Here is a 17130-nt window from a genome sequence, read left to right on the forward strand (position 1 = left end):
AAAATGGCCCAGAAATGTTGATTTACGGCTTGTTAATGTCTTCAAACGAAACATGCGTACGGGTATTTAGCACTTGTTCCGTAGCAATACCGCTGTTCTGAACATTTTCTAGAAAAGCATATGAAGCTGAGAGATGGCTAAGCTTTCCAGAACTTAAGTTACAGAGGACTAGAGCTTGGACGGCTGCCCCCACAACCCGACAACGGACAAGTGAAATAAGAAGGATGAATGGATGGCATTTCGCGTTTTTAGGAGCCAAAATGCATTTTCCAAGGCGATAGTATTACTATTTGATATTCCATTATAAATAAATGGGCTATTATTCCCATATAAGCCTAAAACTCTGTGGGCCCGATCTTGTGCATCAAAACGGAGACGATAGCGTGACATTTTGCGCTCAGTAGGAGCGCACTTTGTGATCTTGCCACTCCAGACTTAGCGCATTTAAGTGGGTGGAGACACACACATTTTCCTCCAACCAGATCGACTCCGCGTCCAGGAGAGGGGTTGTGTGGGAGTGGGGGGTGAACATGTGCTTTTGTTTTGCTTCGCGTTCACGCCAAGCGCGGGCCGATCCGCGCCACAGCGGACGCTGTAGCTCTTTTTCTCTCGAAACGTGAACATCGTTTTCTCACGATGGGGTAAATCAAGTTTTTAGTTTGACCTGTGAGAGCCTAAGGCTTAAGAAAGAACGCAAGACAGCGCAATGTAAACGAGGAAGTGAATGTCAGCCGTGTTTCCATCAGTGCAGTCACCTCCTCTTGTGACGCCCCCTCACAGGTGGCGGAGGCGAATGGCACATATAGCGCCGCCACTCGGAAAATAATTCGGCAAGAGCCTGCGCCGCCACGTGCGCCGCCACAAGATCTGGCCCTGTATGTTCCGAGCCTATGCTTGGCAAATTTCCCTCAATCTAGACCTCTGTAATTGGTTTTCATTATCTTCATGACCCCTGATCTAAACTATTCCTTTGTGACTCGTATTTACCTTCACTTAGCCTGCTCTGACAACACTTCTATCCTGGAAATGCCTCACCCCTCTGATCGCTCCCTGCCAATAACACTATTGCATAGACAAAGACAGTTCAGGCATTGTTTGGCTTGCAGTTTGAGGCCGTCGTTTGTGGAGGGCCCTTGTAGCCAATCAATATAGTTTCTCTTATCATAACAGGCTCTTCCTGGAGAAGAGCAGCAGAGATGGGCAGCCACGATGGCGCTGAGCCCTGGAGGAGCCCTATTCATTGCACGATCCGATGTTTAACTTGCTGTCCCCCTCGATCGGAGCCTGCAGGACAAGGAAATGAGCGGTGGCTTCCCCTGTGTGGCGCCGCTGAGTGTCCTAGTTAAAGCCGTTTAATATTAATGGCTGGTAGAAAGGTGTTGTGACAAAACGATGCTCGGCGTGTTTAAGCAGCTGATGCAGTGTTCTTAACCCTCCGGGGGCCTCCTGGGTCATGGCTGACTACTGAAGGAGACTCAGACGCAATAATAAGAGTCTACCAGAGAGCGCAGCCGACCTGAAGAGGCTGTCCTTATCCCCACCCCGACCCCAACTCCATTTACAGGCAAAGTGGGACGCAAACCGCTCAGCAGATAGCCAGGCTGTTTGTGTGTGAATGTTGTTTGCCCATTCAGGGCTGATTGATCCGTTCTTTTATATGTTCACGTCACGCAGTGCAATAACTCGCCGCACATGAAATGAATGTGTTGACCCCCTGTAGCGTAGCTCAACATGCGTTCAAAAGTCTTACCTGCTGCAACCCGGCGCTAATAAAGAAAATGGAAAACAAGACGGCCCACTCTATAGCGCACAAGCATATAATTAGTGACCACGATTTGGACCCCTACTGGGTTTGTTAGTCTGTTTGTCGTCGCTGCAAGCAAACACTGCCCTGCAAAGACGGCCGTCTCAAGCTGTTTTAGGTTCAGATTCACATGTTAAATTTAAGCCCAGCAATTTGTATTCCCCAGGGCATTTCAAATTAGGCCTGCAACATGTATTGGAAAAATGCAATTGCAATTCCCCACATCCAGGCAGAGTAACATTTGAAGAGATCATTGTTGTGGTGTTAAAGGAACAGTTTTTAAATACTGAGATATGTTCTTACCTGAGCTTAGACGAGCCAATCTCTTCCACCTTTTTTTCTATTTAATTACGGTTACGTGAGCAGTTACACAATCCAAGTATAGTCACACAAAATAACATTTTCTAAGTGGATAAAAATGGGCACTATATTGCCAGGCTTAATAACACCTTGGTAGCGCTTTCGACGTCCACGCAGTAATATCTTTTGAATTTTTTAGGAGTGAATAAAATTAAGCTGCGGACGTCGAAGTGCTCCTAAGGTAGCCTGGCACTTCTATACTATTCCACTATATCCATTCCACACAGGGAAGTTAGTCTGGTAACAGAGCAGTATGAATGGGCGGGCCTAACGCGCACAGATTGTCAGTGAAATAAACCAATCAGCAATTAGCAGACTTGATGACAGCTGTTGTCCAATTCCGAAAACATGAACTGAATTTACACTGACGAGGCAAAAACCTCGACTCCATCATCCATGGTTAGTTTTGGCTAATAACTGCTGCACGCGTCACTGTTGACAGAACTACAACATAGCGGGGCAACGAGTGACGTAACCCTGTCAATTCCCTGTGATGGTTGTGATTGGTTCGGCGAGGCCTCAGCCGCCAATCAGTCAATTGTTTGACCCACTTTCTTTCGCGCAGAAAAGAAGTTTACCAGGCTAATCCTAAGGTGTTATTACGCCTTACAATATAGTACCCCTTTTTATCTGCTTAGAAAATCGACATGTTCAATTTTGTGTAACTTGGATCATATAACTACTCATGTAACCGTATGTAAATAGGGAATATGCTGGGACAGGCTAAATGCTAATAACAGTCCAGACAGTTACGCGTCAACTCGTCTAAGCTCAGGTAAGAACATATCTCAGTTTCAAAGACGGTGACCTATTCCTTTAACAAGTTGCCATGAAAGTTCTTGCTGTCGGCAAATGTAAAACCCACCCTGTCACGGGAACTTCAGAGTTTCCAAGTTTCAAACATGATGAGGCCCTATGAGGACAAGATACTGTGTTGGTTGTAAAGGATATTCTGATTGCAGCCTTTGTGATTTGCTTATTGCAGTCATTCAAAATGGTTTTAGTACATGTAGCAGCAACAGTTTACCTTGGGTCTGATTTCTATTTTCTTTATTGAAGAAAAGAAATGGCTCACTCAGTCTGACAGTTGCTCAGTGCTCAGTGGTTCAGGCTGGTTTAATGTAATCTCCGTGACAGCTGCTCCGTGTAAAGATAAAGTGAGGCATAGGTGCAGAAAGGTCAAGGTGTCTGTCAGAGCAGGCCAACTTTCTACTGCACATTTTTAATATATTACTGTGAAGAAAAAGAAGCTTTCATTGGCTGGAGGAAGCTAGCAGGCATGAATCTTACTATACATTCAAAAGCCTTTAACTTAATTAATCGCTTTGTTACAGAGCCAGATTACCCCTCGTCCATTCTATCTTGGATACATTGAGAGCATTGTTAAGGCATAGGCATCTGACGTAAAACTGAGCAAATTCACCACACCAAAGGAAAAGTCGTACAACACTGTTAATTTTTTATGTACTATGTGTTTCTACAGTATTCTTTGAAGCAGTGATGTTGGGTTGGTGCCAAGTATTGTATTGCACAATGGCAAATGAATGTTGCACTGAGATGAGTGCCAGCATTAAAGTAGCTTTCACATTACAGTATGTTTGGGTTTAGTCTTTTACATGCCATTATCAAACACCAGATCGAAAGCAGAATCTTTAAATGGTTAAGCATTTATATTAAATCCATGATCCCGTTATATTAAGTCAGCGAGTAGACACGCTCTCCCCCGTCTCAGCAGTTTGCTTTGTGAAGAAGTGTAATGTGAATGTTGTGTTTCTCCACAGTGTCCGGACTCGGCCTGTAAGCAGGACCTGCTGGCCTACCTACAGAGGATCGCCCTGTACTGCCACCAACTCAACATCTGCAGCAAAGTGAAGGCGGAGGTTCAGAATCTGGGAGGAGAGCTCATTGTGTCCGGGGTGAGTTTGCTCTCGCATATGTGGATTCAGAGACTGTTTGTAGATCAGTCGAGACCACTATAACATAAGAATAAAGAAGGGAGTGAATACTAATTGAATGAGTGTATTGCATGGAGTGTGCTCTGCTCGATGGAGACTAGACCTATGGCTGGCCTGAGGTTATAATGAGCCGCATACAGCACACTAAAGGGCAGAGAAGATTACGGGCTCTAAGCTTGTCCCAGACTGAGTAGCATCTAATAATACCAGAAATATGTTCTGTGCTTTTTTACCAAGTGTATTATTCATGACTGGTGAAAAAGAGCAGCGTGATACGGCAGTTATGTCTTTACATTTGACATTTGACAAACTTCCTTTACTCCAAGCCTTTATATGTCGACGGTGATTTAGATTCCATTAGACCTCTGAGCAAACTCTGTTTTTCAGCTTGTACTTTTGTGTCTTATTTCATGCTGTTTCTCATCTTGTATTCATTAATCTATATACAATAACTGGTGCAGGTGGTATTTTGGATTTTACCCAAGAATGACTTAGACCCTTTGACATTTTTACTTTTATATCAATTTGTGGCTTTGACAAAATAACTTTGTTTAAATTCTCATTATTATTTAACATATTAATTCAAAGTTTAAAAAAAAGAATGATATTTAAGCAAATGTACTGATTTATCCTCTTATATCTAGCTCATTCCAAAAAATAAAGCATGATATCTAAAATCTCTGAATCTAAAATATTTGTAGCTACTGTGTCAACAAAATGAAACCATAGATTTAAACCTGGCTTCATCCATTATTCACAAACAAAATGGAATCGAATGGATCAAAAATGTAGGATATTTTAAAAAAATTTACACATAAAATGCCATATTTTTCATGACAACAATAAATGAAAGAAAAACTAAAAATGTTCCTCATATTTATGTCAGAAAAGTTGTAAAATCGAAATTATATTTTTATTTTTGTTCACCTGCAGTGTCTTATCTCAGGGATGGTTAAGGGCAGGGCTATTCAAGTAAAATTTTTACTTGGCCAGAATTTTCGGAGGTCCTTTGTCACCGGGCCCGTCTTCAGGGAGCCCCCACCAGCACCAAACATCATTCTTTTGTTTTCTTTTTTCTAGGTGAATAGATGAGAAATTCAGTACCATCATTGCTCATATACCGTTAGGCTTTAAAATGACGGTGGAGGGTCACAGTCACAGACTGTAGATTAGGCTCCTTTCTTCTCTCAGTGACGCTGTGGCCAAAGCACTGGTGCACCCTTGTTTGTATGATTCCAACTTCATCCGTGAAAGGTTCAAATGTATGTAAGGAGCTATGACCGAAGTCAGCCAATCCTTCTGTATGCATCATGAGCTGTAAAGGTTAAAATAGTAAGCACGCTCAATTATAATGCTGTGTACTGCTGAAAGCTAATTACATCCCTTCATATGTAAGACGTAGCGTAAAGCGTCTGCTGGCACGGAAAGAATGAAAGCAGAATTGTTAGCAGGCGGTGTGCTGCGGCGGTCTCTCTTGTCTTCTACATGGGCTGGGTTTAAATGAGGTGCCATTATGTTGTCATGGAATCGTTGCCCGGCGAGGCCACGAAAGGCTGCCAGCAAAATCTTTAAACCAAGCCCAACTTCAAATTAGGACTCATTTTGAAACCAGGCACAACATTTCACATGGAAATGTATGAACAGGATTGTGACATTGTGAGGCTGCACAGGCTTCGATTTTGAAATGGAGTTGTCTGCTATTATTCCTTTTGCATACACAGAGTCATACTCATCTTTGTATGCCAGGTTTCGTATGCACATTTTCTCTCTTTCTTTTCTATGCAGAGAAGCGAAAACCTTGGGGTTTTTTTCTCGCTCAAGTTCAAATGGGATGAAGGTTCAGATGAAAACACTGGCACTTACAAGAGTACAAAGCACTGAAAGCAACAAAAAGCTTCCTGTTGAATCACAACATTCATTCATTCTGCGGACAGCTATGTATATTTCAGGACAGAGGTGCACTAATTGTAAACACGTGTTTTTCCAGGCACACTGAATATCCAAATCATAGCAGATATGTTTATCATCAGAGGCACACATGGCTCTATCCGCCCGTGATTTGTCAGCCTTCCACTCTGATGAGGGTCTGCCTCGCATGAGATATGGACGACCTGCTGAGATTTTAACCTTTCCGTTCTGACCAGCTGGAGTCGGGCTCATTAAGCCTAAGCAGTTGACTCTTCCCGGTTTGCGGTAGTCGGAAGCCCACTGGCCGCTGACCCGTAAATGTCAGCCAAACAAACCCGACAGAGACAGAGGAACACCTGAACCCTGCCTCTGCTAATTCAGCTCCGTACAGTAAGATGTCACAGAGATTAAAAAGTGTTTTCTCTGTGTCATAACAAATGTTTTTTCACATGAGCTGTAAGGATTTGTTAAGTATATTATTTGATCAGAGATGAGGTTGTGATTAGTATTATTGCTGTACCTTGCGTATCTTTATTTTTGCAATGTGCTTTTAGCATGATGATAAATTCTTTACTTATTTTTAATTTATGTTATCAAGAACCCCTGAACCCCCACCTTGCCTTAAAAACAAAAGACTGAAAATCTAGAACCGAGAACAGATGTGGTTAAGCTCTTTTGAATGTATGCTTTGTCAACACTTCAAAGCCTTTTTTGTATTCATAACTTGCATCACTGGCTTTTGCTAATTTGTCTTTTCCAAATATATCACAGCATCGCCTGTGGCCTCATCATTTTTGTTTTGTCGGGTTTGTTTTGTATTTTTTATCTGGGGGCTTTATTTGAGCCACAGTGGTGGAACAAGTACTCAACTTTTTTCTTAAGTACTGAGGTGAAAAAGTACTAACATATCAATTTATAAATGAACTACTGAAGGTGTTAAATGTGTTCTTTGTAAAGACTTGTGCTGGTGTAAATTGTGATCGAAGCAAGTCAGACTGAAGAGACTGAAGGAGTCACTGGTCTCAGAATTAAATTTACTACCATAGTAATACAACAGATTTTATTCACATACTGTGCATTGACAAGGAGGTCATTGCAAAAAAAAGGTGCTCAAACCAAAATAACACATTCTTCTACTTTTGATCCAGTCTTAAGTAAAGATACCTGCTTTAACCTCTTCATTCATTTTCTCCAGTTTGGCTTTACCCAAATCTAAAACCTTCTTTTAAAAAAAGTGTCAAAATATCAATGAAAACGAGGATAAAAATACAACAATATAGAGCGACAAAAAACAGAGCTGACTAAAAAGTGACAAAAAACGTGACAAATACACAACAAAAATATGACACAAAAGCTAAAATCAGTAGGTCTTAACGTTCTAATGAGGCATAACACTGGCCTATAGGCTGTAACCTTTTTAGATTTGGGTAAAGCCGTACTGGAGAAAATGCTATATCGGGTATCAGCTACTAATATCCGATACTATGCCGATACCAGTTTTGGCTCTCAACCTAGAACTTACCTTAAGAACATAACTTTTACCACCTAAATCTAAGTGAATATGGGCATGTGTCCTTGTAAAGCTAAGAACCTGGACCTCAACCGCAAATGTATTTTTGATCACCGTGCAAAATACCGCGCTAGCAATAGCATGCTAAAACTAGCGGGTGCATGCTAATGCCAATGAAAACTAATCAAGGCCGGGTCAGAAACTATGAGAGAAATACTTAAAGTAGCCTAATAAAAAAAAAAACTACTGCTGAAGCCAACTGTTTGTATTTTAGTTTAAGAAATAACTGATCTAACATATTTGTTATGATCAGAGCACATCATGTGAGTTGTTTATATTAATGTAAGTAGCCTGTCTTATATCCAAGGATAATTAGTGATCCTTGTTTATCAATAGGTATAATTGACAATTGATCTGTAAAATCATGACAGTAAAATATGACTTAATTGATCTTAAATGGAGAAAATAGTCAATTACATTTTTCACTCAGGGAAAGCCACGCTTAAGAAAGTCTCTTGGTTTCGGTAAATATCGGATATCGGCAGATACTCAAAACCCAGCATCGGTATCAGTAGCAGAAAAAAGCTGGATCGGTGCATCTCTAGTAAAAAAGTATGCATTTTATTGTGTGGCATGTATAATAACGTGGAAGTACACCAATTTTTTTCATGGCAGAATGACTAATCCCAACCCTAACCTAAGACTGTCAATTACCAGGAACAGATGTTGATGTTTTCTTTTCAATAATATGCAAATGGCGCAGTAAAATACATTATTCTTTGTTATAGCGTTACCAAGCAAAGAGACTAAACACCTGAGCCTCCTGTCAGCCGCATTGTCCTTTTGTCTTTAAGGAGAAACATCACTCATTTCTGTGCCTTTGTCCTTGCAGCTGGACAGCGCCACATCCCTGATCCAAGCGGCCAAGAACCTCATGAACGCGGTGGTGCTGACCGTCAAGGCCTCCTACGTGGCTTCCACCAAATACCAGAAGGTTTACGGCACCGCGGCGGTCAACTCGCCCGTGGTGTCGTGGCGCATGAAGGCCCCGGAGAAGAAACCGCTGGTGAAGAGAGAGAAGCCCGAAGAGTGCCAAACCCGCGTGCGGAGGGGATCGCAAAAGAAGCACATCTCCCCGGTCCAAGCGCTCAGCGAATTCAAGGCCATGGACTCCTTCTAAAAAAATAAATAAAAAAAAAGTCTCAAAGCAAAACAAAAACAAAAAAAAGTTGAAAATTCCCAACATGGCGACGTGTTGGAGTCTTTTTACATTGTGTTAACCCACCTCTGTTTGCTCTGTGCTCGGCCAGCGGCGCCTCTGAAGGACTTCTACTGCCACTGAGCAGAGGCGGCCAGCACGTACATACACAAAACACTATTTATCTTATCGTAGCTTAATATGTGCGAGCCGAAATGTGACACGGTACGTCTGAAAAACAAATAAACAAAACAAACGAAAAAAAAGAACGAAAAAATAAAAACATATCAACAGGAGGCGCAGAGAGTGGCATCCTCGAAACGTCTGTGGCAGTTGATACTTTTAGCTCTGATTACTGTGCTACCGACTGGCTGCTTGTATACACATATAAAGTGAATGGATACTTGACTGGTGCAGTAGTTGCTTTAACGGGAGCGTGTGGTGGTATACGCTCCCGTTTTGATTTGTTCATTTGAATTTGAATGTTAACATGTAGTGCTAGGAATAACTTATATTATCCAGAAGTGTTGAAAGTAGGTACCCTCTTTCCCCCATGATTATAATGAATAATATTCCATATGGTGTTTTATTTATCTGAAGCACACTTATGGTCAAATGTATTTTCTTTTTTTTCTTTTCTTTTTTTTTCTTTTTTTAAATAAATCCAGTTCTGAAAAAGTTGGCATGATGTGAAAAAGGTTACAAAAGCAGAATGCAGTAATATTACATTGACGGTTTTTAATCATAGCATCACATCCTGAAATGTCAACAACAAAAAAAGAGCGTACATTTCAATATGTGAATAAGACGACTTGTTACAGCTTTAACTTTATATCATTTTACTGGCAGATTGTCAACACACATCTCCCAATATCTTAAATATTTTACTCGCCAAAACGGTAAATACAGTCTTATCAGTTGCACATCTTAAGATTATTCAAAGCGCTCAAATATACCGTACCTTTTGTAATCCCGAAAACAAGTTTAATAATAATCTGAATGCACTTTGTCTCGCTGTTTATTTGTTGTGATCTATTGTCTAGGTTTATTTTATTTATTATTATTATTATTTATTTTTTATTTTTTCACAAATGTTCTGCAGGTATCTTAACCGCCAAAATTTCAAGACCATGCTTAGACCAGTATATTTCATAGACCGACCGCACATTCAGTGTCTGTTTTTCATTGATAAATAAATGTAGTTTGTCGATGCATGTGCTCCCACAGTAACTCTGCACACCTTGTGTCTGGGTAAGGTTTAACAAAAAGCAGGAAGGGTATGGTTTGGGTGTAGATGTGCTTTACTTTATTGGCTATTTAAAATCTACAATTACATTTATATTACATTTCTTTTTTTTTTAATTGAGAAATCATGGTGACAATGTTCTGGACAAGAGAGGTCTGTAGCCAGAACCATCTCAATTCGACCTATTTTGTTTCTATAAAGAAGTCTGTCCTATACCATCTTTTATTTTATTTTTTCATGGAATTGTAAAATATTTCATGTGATCTACTGCGAACTGCTAACATAGTTTTATATACAAAAATCACATTGTCTCAGCTTTTTTGGACTCGGATTGTAAATGAAATTATTAAATAGTTCCATCACTAACTTTGATGACTGGAAGTTGTGTAGCATATAGATGATATGGAGAGATATTTGACTAGTTGTGGTTTTGCGCCGAGTATTGACCTCTTGCATACAATCCCTTTGATTCACCCTACTCTAATAAAACCTCGACTTGACCCTGAAATGTACGCGCCTCCTCTGCTTCTTACCTTGACTCTGTGAACCATTATGAATTTACGCAAGCCATACTTCATTATGCTATAGTACTGCTTCATTGATCCAGCGGATCTGACATAATCATTTGAGATCGTAATGAAAACCTGCAGATGAAAACATTCCTGAGAAGAACAGAGAAAGTCTATTACGTCTAAGAGCTTACAAGTATCAGAATATTGATTGGGGTTGTGGGTTTAGCAGCATTACTTTGCCATGACCCGCGATAATTGGTGCGAGATCCGCGCCGCTATCTCAACTTAATCTCATCCTTCCCCATACACTTTGCAAAGAAAAACACTCTAAATTCTCCTGTCGTTGGACTGTAACCACACACTTTAAGTTAGATACACTTCTTTAAAAGTTTTCTTCCGAGTTCACCCATGTCTAAGCCCCGTATTGACCAGCGAAGGCCTTGTCAATCTTTCTTAAGCCTTTGCGAGTTGTTAAGGCCAAGGAAAAGAGAGGAGCATGGCTACACAGCAACGGCGCAGTGGGACAAGAGTGAGACCTCAAACATCGATAGTAAGGTAAGAAAAGAAAGCCCCGAATGGTGCAAGTGCAGAGGCCCAAATGTTTCTGAAGAGGGGAGTGCACAGTGTCGCCCTCTTTACAGCTCAAGATCCCATTGATACGTACAGTACTAGACGACGGAGTGTGTTTTGAGCCAACAGCATTTAGGAGTAGGATCCTTATTTCTTAACTGCTATCAGTAATGCTGCTATCAAGGCGAGCTTAAAATGTCTCCGTTCTGCTTAACAACCTGTTTCTACACTTCTATTGAATCTATTGAAGTCTTTTATGACATTGTTATTAAGTAAACCAAACATCGCTCATGCCTCTTTGTATAGGCAACAGACACAAATATATACTCCTGTAGCATCTGCTGTGGCAGTACAGTTAAGTGTGGAGAATAAGCTCCACTGATTCTTTGCAGTCCAGTGGAGTGGATCAGGATTGCCTGAAATGGTGGTTAGTTTGTCCAGTGTCCCCTATCCCTCCCTATCACAACAATGCTTAAAGAGTGGATATTATGCTTTTTGCAGGTATTTGGTTCTAAGGCATCTTCATCACTATTTTGCGCTTTGTTGGCTCGCCAGATGTGGCTGTGGTGAAAAGTGTTATAGGACAGGTGTGTCCTGAATAGTTTAGAAAGAGCTCCATCTTCACAACCTTCAGTGCAAACATGACATCTGTTCAGACGCTCAGGGGGTGCGTTTGTTTTGCGTTTGTTTTCAGCACTGACCTGGAAGCTGTTTTATAAATTAAAATCAGGCTGTAAGGCACTACATTACAGCAGTTGTGCTCTTCCTGTTTGACACTATGACGTAAAAAACGTCAGAGTGTCACAACTCAGGCGTGTTCCAGCAGAGGGTGGAGCTGTGCTCAGAGAGCAGGATTCAGGATTGCTGAGAACTGCGTGAATGAAGCCACAAACCACTCTGGGGGTGTTTTTGATAAGGAAACAACCTAACAACATGGCTAAAAGCTCCAAAAAGTCGATTTTGCATGATATAGGACCTTTAACAGTCAGAAAGTTGAACCATGATGTGATACTAAAGGTGATTATGGATTCTATGAGTGATTTATAAACCAGTGTAAAAATGTCTTTTTTTTTCACATAAAATGACCTGAGTTTTCTTAGCAGATGGAGGCGCTGCTGTGCTTTTTTGAACAAAGAGTCTGCGTGAAAAATTGACTCTGCTAGACGCTAAGGCCAACCTTAAAGGTGGAAGGCTGTCAAGAGCAGTCCACCAGGTGTATAACTTGCTCCAGTGCAAAGTAAAGCCTGAATAAGATGCACAGAAAGTGGACTGCAACACGTGAGACTCCAAGATCAATTGGGGCAATAGCCTGGTCAGAAAAGACTTTGCAAAAGGGTCTTCGTAACACACTGGCTGCAAATCACTCTCTTCAGCTGTATACCAGATCGAGTGGCAAGCAACGCAAGCAATACACCGGAGGTACATGAGCACGCCCTAACAACACTTGAACTCTGGAAAAAGGGAACAGACGTGAGCAAGGAGAAAAAGAAAGCTACAGCTATTAATGGAGGCTGCCAGATGACGCCAAACTAGATGTTAAGGTAGGTGGACTTTGCTGGAAAAATCTTTCCAATTCAAAGAACCAGGTATCTTTTAACACTGCACACGACATAGAAATCAAACAATCACCTTCTAACACATGCCCTTTATAGATGAAGTCAAGGTGTGTGTCTTAAAAAAGTTTACTCACGACTGACTGTCATCCCCCCCTCACTATGGAGAGATAGTCTCGAGCACAACAGAGAACGAGAGGTGAGGAAAGAATCTCCTGGATACTTACAGGGACATTTCAGGATTTTTGACATAGGGCCTCATTTCCTAGTTATCCAGAGTGTTGCTGATTTCTGGAGATATTTTTTTTGTAATTCATGCTGTTCTTATATTTGAAGAGTTGCCTTGAGGCCACTTCAACTCTAGCCGTGTAGATAGAATATTTTTTGGAATACAACTGACCTTGCATCACATGAATGATTGCATTTTGAGGGACTCTTTTCTGGCAGATCCTTCCGCCGCTGCGTAGCTTATACAACCACGAAGTTGATGCTGCACAAATATAAGGTATTTTAAATGCAAAATGGTTAAAATTACTCACATCGACACAGACATTTATATCGTTCGTCTGGCGTTTTAAGTGATTTGCCTCAGGTGCACTGTGGAGTGCGTAAGACTGTTTTTAATGCAGTGTAGCTGATATCGTAGAAATGTACTAGCCTAGCGCCACGAAACTCTTCAAATATAAGAACTGCTTGAATTACAAAAAAAATATCTCCAGAAATCAGCAACACTCTGGATAACTACGAAATAAGGCCCTGTATCAAAAATCCTGAAATATCCCTTGAAGACCTCAGGAGGAGCTGTTGCCACAATGCTAAGAATAGCCGATGTAGAGGATTGTAAAATTACTTAAAGATCCTCTTGCGGCTAAAAACATCATTCCAGGTGTTTTACATTTTAACATGACAAAAAGTTCTAAAAACTCTATTATTCATCATACTCACCCTTTGCATATACTACATTGACTCCAGTAGTTGGCATGGGATGTCGACTATATGGGATTTAGTGTTAGTTTAGTTTGGTGTCCTGCGGAAACTAAACTAAACTAAACATTAAATCAACTGAAAATAAATCAAACTGCCTTTAGCACACAGCTTTGCAATTTAACGTAATCGGTTCTACTAAAAATTAACAGCCGCTATCTCTCCAAGTCCCTCCGTTTGTTTAGTGCAGGCCGTTAATGGCTTAATGGCAACCTCTTTTATTTGACTAATGCCCTATTTACTCTTTACCCCTCCACATTTTCCACAGGCGTCTGTCAATAGATGGGCAGTAATGTGGAAAAATGTCTAAACAAGCACAATCTATTGTATCTAGGCCTCCTTCACCACTAGGTAATCACAGTAAACTAGTTCACTGTGGACAGCTCACTGCATTGCTTTTCGGCAGGACCCTAGGGTGCCCATACTTTTCATTAACAACACACAGCCAATCAATTGATGGCTTTCCCCGCCCTTGATCTGCCGTGCATCAAATCGGAAGCATTGACAGCCATAATTGTCCCAATACTCTCTCTCACGGGACACTAGTTTGGATAATGTGCCGGGTTTAGTGTGTGGTAATGAATAAAGCTTGTTATTTAGCCGCATTGTTCTGCTAATGGCCATTATACACAACATGCATCAGGCGTTCGAGCGTCACCAAAGTAGCCTCGTGTTTAGGAAAGGGGGGCCCGCGGGAGACGCTCTGTAATGTCGTCCGGTTTAATGGGGGGATTAATTCCTGGCCCCAGCACTGTCTTAAAGTGAAATAATCCCCGTGTGTATCCAACAGGCACTATCCAAATAAAGCGTGACATGATGCCCGACAGCCTGATCCCCCTTTGAAAAGGAACAAAAATCATTAAAAAAGACATAACAGCAGTAGAGGCTGCTCTGTGGAGCGCCTATGCTTTGATTTAAAAGATCAGATATGGTGTGTTAAGAGTGGCTTTAATCTTGTTACACAAAGCTTCCCTGGAATGGATGGAGAAATGAAAAGAGTTAAAAGTTTGGGCCTTTGGAACACAAACAAGATATCAGGTGTTGAAATGCATACAGTGGGTATTTTCATGGCAATTATAGCTCAATTTGAATTTTACTGCGGTTACGCATCTCAAGGTGAAACAAGGGAGAAGCAACTTTATTCATAATTTACATTACAGAGGAATGTTTATGTGTAAATGGTGTCCTGTTGCAATACAAACAGAATGAATGTTCATTATAGGCCTAAAGAAAGGCCTAAATGAAAATGTATTGAAGTGTCTCATCCAAGTAGGCTACACAGCAACAGCCTTTCAAAGTTCAAGATACATTTCAACACAAAGATAAAAATGTACCGCCGTTTTCCATAGTGAGATATGTTCTTACCTGAGCTTAGATGAGTGGCCTGTTCCTTTAAGCTTTGTTTACTGCGGGCTAGCTGATATCACAGAAATGCGCTAGCCTTGCACTAGCCTAGCGCCACGGAACTCTTCAAACCAGCCAATCAGAGGCGCAGGCTCACCTGCCCAAACGCCCTCGAGCTGATTCATGTGAATGATGAATGATTCATTCATTGGGCGGAGCGAGTTTCCGTCAAATCTAGTTCAAAAACGAGCTAAACACAGCTGTAATGTTTTATATTTTTATCCTTAAATGACGAAACTGCAGAGAAATTAACGACATCCGTTTCATCACGGACATTTGGCTGCACGTTCTCAAGAGGAACTCAGAAAGAGACGCAGGACTTTGTGGAGAACAGCAGCGGAGCCGAGGCCCGACTTTGCCGGGATGAGGAGAGGACTTTACCCGCATCACATGAACTAGAACCCAGCGCGGATCCGAGGCTCGCAGCGGTCACCGAACAACCGGACGTACGGGTGTCACGGAGTCTGAGACACGAGGACGTTTGAGGACAGAGATGGAAGTGGACAGGAAGCTCTCCTGTCCACTTCCATCTCTGTCCTCAAACGTCCTCGTGGAGTTAGCAGTGACGCATATGGAGGAGAAGAAGGACTCACGAAGACATCAATGGTAAGTAATGCTTTGGTATCGCTGTTGTTGTGAGTAAAATGGCGATAACCTATAGCCTACTAATATAATATAATAGAATAGAATAGAATAGAATAGAATATGAGAGCGGTAAACTGTGACGCTGCTGCGGTTGGGGAGGTGTGATACGTAATGGCGCAGTGCGCGCTTGGAGAGCCTTTGGCACCGCTGGACGTTCAGTTCCTCCACAGGTGTGGCAGGGCTGAAGACCTAGGACTGCTAGTTGCCCGAACATATTGCAAATGGGTCTTATTTTGCAAGTTTGTGATTCATTTCTTTACGTTTGACTTTTGGAATTGTTGTCAAAGTTGGTCAAATACACTATAAAGTCGTTTCTGAATTGGGTTAAATGTAATGTACATACCCTCAATGGGAGCTTGGGGGCGCTGTTTTAGTAGACGTCTTTTATGGTCGTAATTCAGGGATAAGACAAACGACCACTGTGTCGTTTTCTATTGAAGGACAGTCTCTTTCAAATATAAGAACTGCTTGAATTATAAAAAAGATATATCTCCAGAAATCAGCAACACTCTGGATAACTAGGAAATGAGGCCCTATGTCAATAATCCTGAAATATCCCATTAAGACCTCAGGAGGAGCTGTTGCCACAATGCTAAGAATAGCCGATGGAGAGGATTGTTTTTGCTATCTGCTGAGTATCTGCTGTTGTACTGTGTTTTGATGCCCTGCCTGCTCTCCCAACATGGTGTTCGGAGTGCAGGTGGGACACCATTTTATGCCCACCAGTCAAAATGGAAGTTGACAAAATGGAGGGGAAAAATCTAAAGTTATTGACTGAGATAGAACACACTATAACGTTTATTTTATGAAGTGCATTGTACAAATCAACAAAGGCACAGATTTTAGATTAACTTGAGTAAACTGTGCTTCAGAAAGTGCAGGAACGGTTAGCCTTCAAGTAAGCATTTACTAGTGTTTGACTTCGAAGAATGTCTATGAGAGATCTATAAAATGAGAACCAATCCTGGGATACAAAAGAAAGTCTACCGTTTCCGTGCTTAAGCCCAAATGAAGACACATTTCCTCAGAAGATGGCAGCTCCTCTCCCGGAGTTATTCCCGGGGCCGGCCGAGCTGCCTCTGTTAAACTCATTTTGTGGGTGAGCTGACAGCTGGGAGAGAGGAGGCATCGCATGGACCTTCTGTATGTGGGCACCAACTCTCACATACGGCTCATTTTAGCTCGGGCTGCCAGTAATTCCTTTAGCACGCCTTCCTCAGCTCCAACCGCACTCCTTAAACGTGTCTGTGGGGGTCAAGTGGGCATGACATTTCTATCAGGCTGCCCAGAATCACACTCCTCTGCAACACTCCAACCAAGGCTCAAAAGTGAGGATCCGGGCCTGGAGAATGAGAATGGATTTTGGCCATACAGACGGTGATTAAAGAGAAAATGTGATTCCGGCAGGGAGTCGATAATCCGACATTTCTAGTGACACGGCGTCTCAATCTCTGCGACGTGACTGACAGCTGTTGGGGGGC

At 41.6% G+C, this 17130-nt stretch overlaps 1 protein-coding gene across 1 annotated transcript in view; it reads left to right on the forward strand.

The window, feature by feature from the left end:
• The window catches only part of ctnna2 (catenin (cadherin-associated protein), alpha 2), a 237820-nt gene extending 228434 nt beyond the window's left edge, over positions 1-9386 (forward strand). Inside the window, exons 17-18 of the mRNA XM_079553918.1 lie at positions 3946-4080; positions 8430-9386. Coding sequence (XP_079410044.1) covers positions 3946-4080; positions 8430-8717 — 423 coding nt within the window. The 3' untranslated portion in view covers positions 8718-9386. The remainder of the gene's footprint in view (positions 1-3945; positions 4081-8429) is intronic.
• The last annotated feature ends 7744 nt before the right edge of the window (positions 9387-17130 follow it).

The sequence above is a fragment of the Gobius niger genome, assembly GCF_951799975.1.
Source record: "Gobius niger genome assembly, chromosome: 3".
Taxonomy (NCBI): Eukaryota; Metazoa; Chordata; class Actinopteri; order Gobiiformes; family Gobiidae; genus Gobius; species Gobius niger.